The 3,419-nt window shown below is 41.5% G+C and overlaps 1 protein-coding gene across 2 annotated transcripts; it reads left to right on the top strand.

Moving 5' to 3' along the window:
- The first annotated feature begins 631 nt into the window (after window positions 1-631).
- Window positions 632-3,387, top strand: spata45 (spermatogenesis associated 45). Of its 2 annotated transcripts, XM_010791053.1 has the most exons (3): window positions 632-833; window positions 2,050-2,389; window positions 2,824-3,387. In XM_010791053.1, exons 2-3 carry the CDS (start codon window positions 2,149-2,151, stop codon window positions 2,901-2,903), a joined length of 321 nt encoding a protein of 106 aa, XP_010789355.1. In that variant the 5' UTR covers window positions 632-833; window positions 2,050-2,148; the 3' UTR covers window positions 2,904-3,387. The 2 variants fall into 2 exon arrangements, with proteins under 2 accessions (XP_010789355.1, XP_010789354.1); XM_010791052.1 differs by lacking the exon at window positions 632-833 and having other exon boundaries at window positions 1,018-2,389.
- The last annotated feature ends 32 nt before the right edge of the window (window positions 3,388-3,419 follow it).

Genomic DNA, 3,419 nt, shown 5'->3' with positions numbered 1-3,419 from the left:
GCTGGCCGGCTATGTTGTGATTGGTCAACCGCTTAGAGATGTCCCGCCCATTAGCCTATCACGTACAATGTGTTGGAGAGCTAGCCAATACAATGCGAGTGTTGGAGTCCAATGGAAGCAGGAGGTGAGTGTGTGAGAGAGAATACATTATATCAGCTAAACGTACTCAAAGGTTCTTCATGAATGGAAGTATTTTAAGGTTGAGCCTGCACATCGACGGATGATAGAAAGAACTCCCTTACCCTTACTCTTTTTGAAGCAACAATATATTCTTTGAAGTTTTACTCTTAGGTGATTTCATTTGTTCTGTAACGGCCCGTCCACACCGTGGTGTGCGTTGAAGCTTGCCGGCGGGCTTGTCTGAAGCTCGACCAACAACCAATCACATGAATCTCCCGCCCCGGACACACAAGCACGCGGTGTGATTGGCTATTGTACTGGCATATGATTTGATTGGCTCACGCTTCCGTCGAAGCTTCAAAAGTAGAACATTGCTCTACTTTTGAAGTGAGCAACGCGAGCAAAGCAAAGCTTTGCTCCCACAATGCAGTTCGGCAAAGCGTGACGTCACCCCCAAGTGAATGGGCAGAAGCGTTGAAGCTTCAACGCACGCCGCCGTGTGTAGGGGCCGTAACAACTGTTGCATTTTTTTACTGCAAAGTTGGTAATTGAATATCTGAGTTCCCAGTCCTCCTGCTTGGTTCTGTTCTCTCCATGAGCCTCTCCATGTGCTCAGGCCTTTATCTGCTCTAATCCTGATCATCCTTTGACCCAGTGGGACTGAACTGCAGCTACAAGTCTGTTCCCACAGGAAACTCATTCAAGAGCTGCAGGTAATAAACACTTAGTTGTAGGAAGTTGGTTCCCTTGACAAAAAGGAATGGGATTTCTCTCTTAAAATAAGATAAGATCAAATGTACTTTATTAATCCAGATTTGGGAAAACAATTGTTTTGTTACACGAGAATAAAACAAAACAAGGCATTGTACATAATAATACATTAACAGAGTAGAAATAAACAATTCTAAAATAGGAACAAATCAAAAATAGAAATAAAGCAGCATCAGAGAGTAAGAAAAATATACAGATGACCGTGAAGATAAAAAATCTATTAACTGTCTGACAAATAAAAACACTATTGAAGTGCTTTTGGATTATTGTAAAAAGTAACCTTGTTGAAGTGTATATGTATTCATGATACTTCTGTTCAGCCAGATAATCTTCACAAACACTTTAAAGAGGCCCTGTTATGCTTTCTGGGGTTTTCTCTTTCCTGTGTTTTAGAGCATGTAAATGGTCTGCAAAGGCTAAAATCCCTGTGTATCCAGAGGGAGTTTATCTCCCACACAAAGGCTTGTATATGTACATTTCCCGAAAATGGCATTTGATAGTAAGGAGTTATAACTGTGATACTTGTTTGGAGAGCTTCTTCGACTGTGGCTGCATCAAATACTCCCTTTTCCATGGAAATCCTCCTGTTGTATGCAGGTCTATCTCAGGGGGATCAAATAACCTCAGTGTTGTCGTGGGTTGAGAGAAGTGAACTCTCACTCTGTCTCTGTTTCCAGGTACCAAGAGGAAATAATATGTATGTTGAAAATGCATGTAGCTTATTTGATACTGCAGTTATTTAAGGTAATATTCTGTATTTAATTGCATTTTATGATGCAATACGTTATAATTAATTGTATATTTTTGTCAAAGGTTCAATAGATATTTAAATTTCCAAAAAGTATTATTTGTTCTGCTCACTTTTTGATGGTTTTGGCTTCAGGGGTAAGAAGAGTAAAAGGTAGGGGGAAAAAAGTTTTTGTATTTTCTCATTTGTAAGTATACAGTAAGGGAGGCAACTTTATAATCCATTTGTTGGCTCCTAACTTTTCTACAAGTAACACTAGTTTACAATATTACTGCATCTGCTATTACGTTTTATGTCTGAGCAAAACATGGGAAACAGATAAGTCTAAAAGATCTTTAAGCTTTAACTTGTTGAGAGATAGTAACTCATCTTCTCAAACACAACATATCTTTGACTCTCTACTTCTTCAGGTTTCCCGTTGCCATGTAAACACAGCATCAAACACTGACTGCTGCTACACCATGGATCATTGACTGACTAAAAAGGTAAAATACATCTAAATAAGAAACATGTCTGGAGCAGAGCATCGGGCTCTGAGGGAGCTGAACGTGCGGAGGGAGACGTGGTGTCGCGTGGAGGGGAACCCCCATCAGGAGTGGGAGCGGCGCGAGAGGAGACACTACCGGAAACACCTGCGCAGCACCGCGGGACTCCTCAAGTCTCTGCCCGCAGGAGAGACCCGCAGCCCGGCCGGAAGAGAGGGAGCACCACCCTCTAATCTACCGGAGAGGAGACACTTCGAGGAGAGCTGTGAGGAGGATTATATTTACTGAGATACTTTACAGTACATGACATTACATGTTACTAGACGCTTTTACCCAAAGCGACTTTCCAGGGCTGCCAACCCTCACGCATTGAGCATGAGAGTCACGCAATGAACCCATATCTCACGCACTCACGCCACACATGCCTTTCCCCACGCTAAGTTTTCGTCCAAACTAAATGTATATAAATATAAAAATAAAGTGAAGGAACCACAGGGCCGTCCCTGGCCAACTTGGGGCCCCAAGCGACATTGTGAGATGAGCCCCCCCCCCACCACCGACAGGAGTGAAACGTTTTTTTGGAAACAAAGTACTTTGCAAATATAATTCCTGATTATTATTATTATCAACACAGTTACTTTTTTATACAGTGAGGTAAATGGTAAATGTGCATGCATGTCGTTCATTATGCGTTTACAGGTGAATACGTCGGCATTTCCTGGATGCAAAGTCATCGACAAGGTCATCATATGACAGCTGCTGTGCCAACTGTGCGTTGATGCTTATGAGAGCCAGGCCACTTAAGCGTTCTTGCCAATGACGACCAGAGGTAAGTCTTCATAAGCTTCAGTTTGGAAAAGCTTCTCTCAGCAGACACAACTGTAACAGGAAGAGTTACTGCAATGCGGAGGGCAATCCAGAGATTTGGGTACAGTTCCTGTAATTCACTTTTGTGGAGAAATGACAACATCTCCAGAGCAGTTTTTTGTAGTGGCATCTTTGGGAGGTTGATGATCTTCTGGACCAATGCAGACAAGAAATCCATCATTCAAGCAGACTTAAGATATGTTTTGATCTTAATAGTGCACTACAGAATGAATATAGTGAAAATACTCGCTTCAAAAAGATTAAAATATAATTAATGCAAATAAACAACTTCTACTAATAATAATAATCATAATCGAGAAATACTTCTTCGCTAAGGACGCTTTTTTTACTGAGATACTTCTTTAGACGTAATGCATGGGGAGTACAGTGCTCGTGTATTTATTATTGGATACGTGAGACTGCCAAGG

This window comes from Notothenia coriiceps, unplaced genomic scaffold (assembly GCF_000735185.1).
Source record: "Notothenia coriiceps isolate Sejong01 unplaced genomic scaffold, NC01 NC01_scaffold00035084, whole genome shotgun sequence".
Lineage (NCBI taxonomy): Eukaryota > Metazoa > Chordata > Actinopteri > Perciformes > Nototheniidae > Notothenia > Notothenia coriiceps.
The sequence above is the reverse complement of the archived record's forward strand: the minus strand, read 5'-3'. Positions and strand labels throughout refer to the sequence as shown.

What these genes read in the sequence shown, in the direction of transcription:
- spata45 (XM_010791053.1), top strand. Translation starts at nt 2,149, where the DNA reads ATGTCTGGAGCAGAGCATCGGGCTCTGAGGGAGCTGAACGTGCGGAGG. An exon ending in GAGACACTTCGAGGAGAGCT is followed by an intron (nt 2,390 to 2,823) that starts GTGAGGAGGATT and finishes ATGCGTTTACAG; the next exon opens with GTGAATACGTCGGCATTTCC.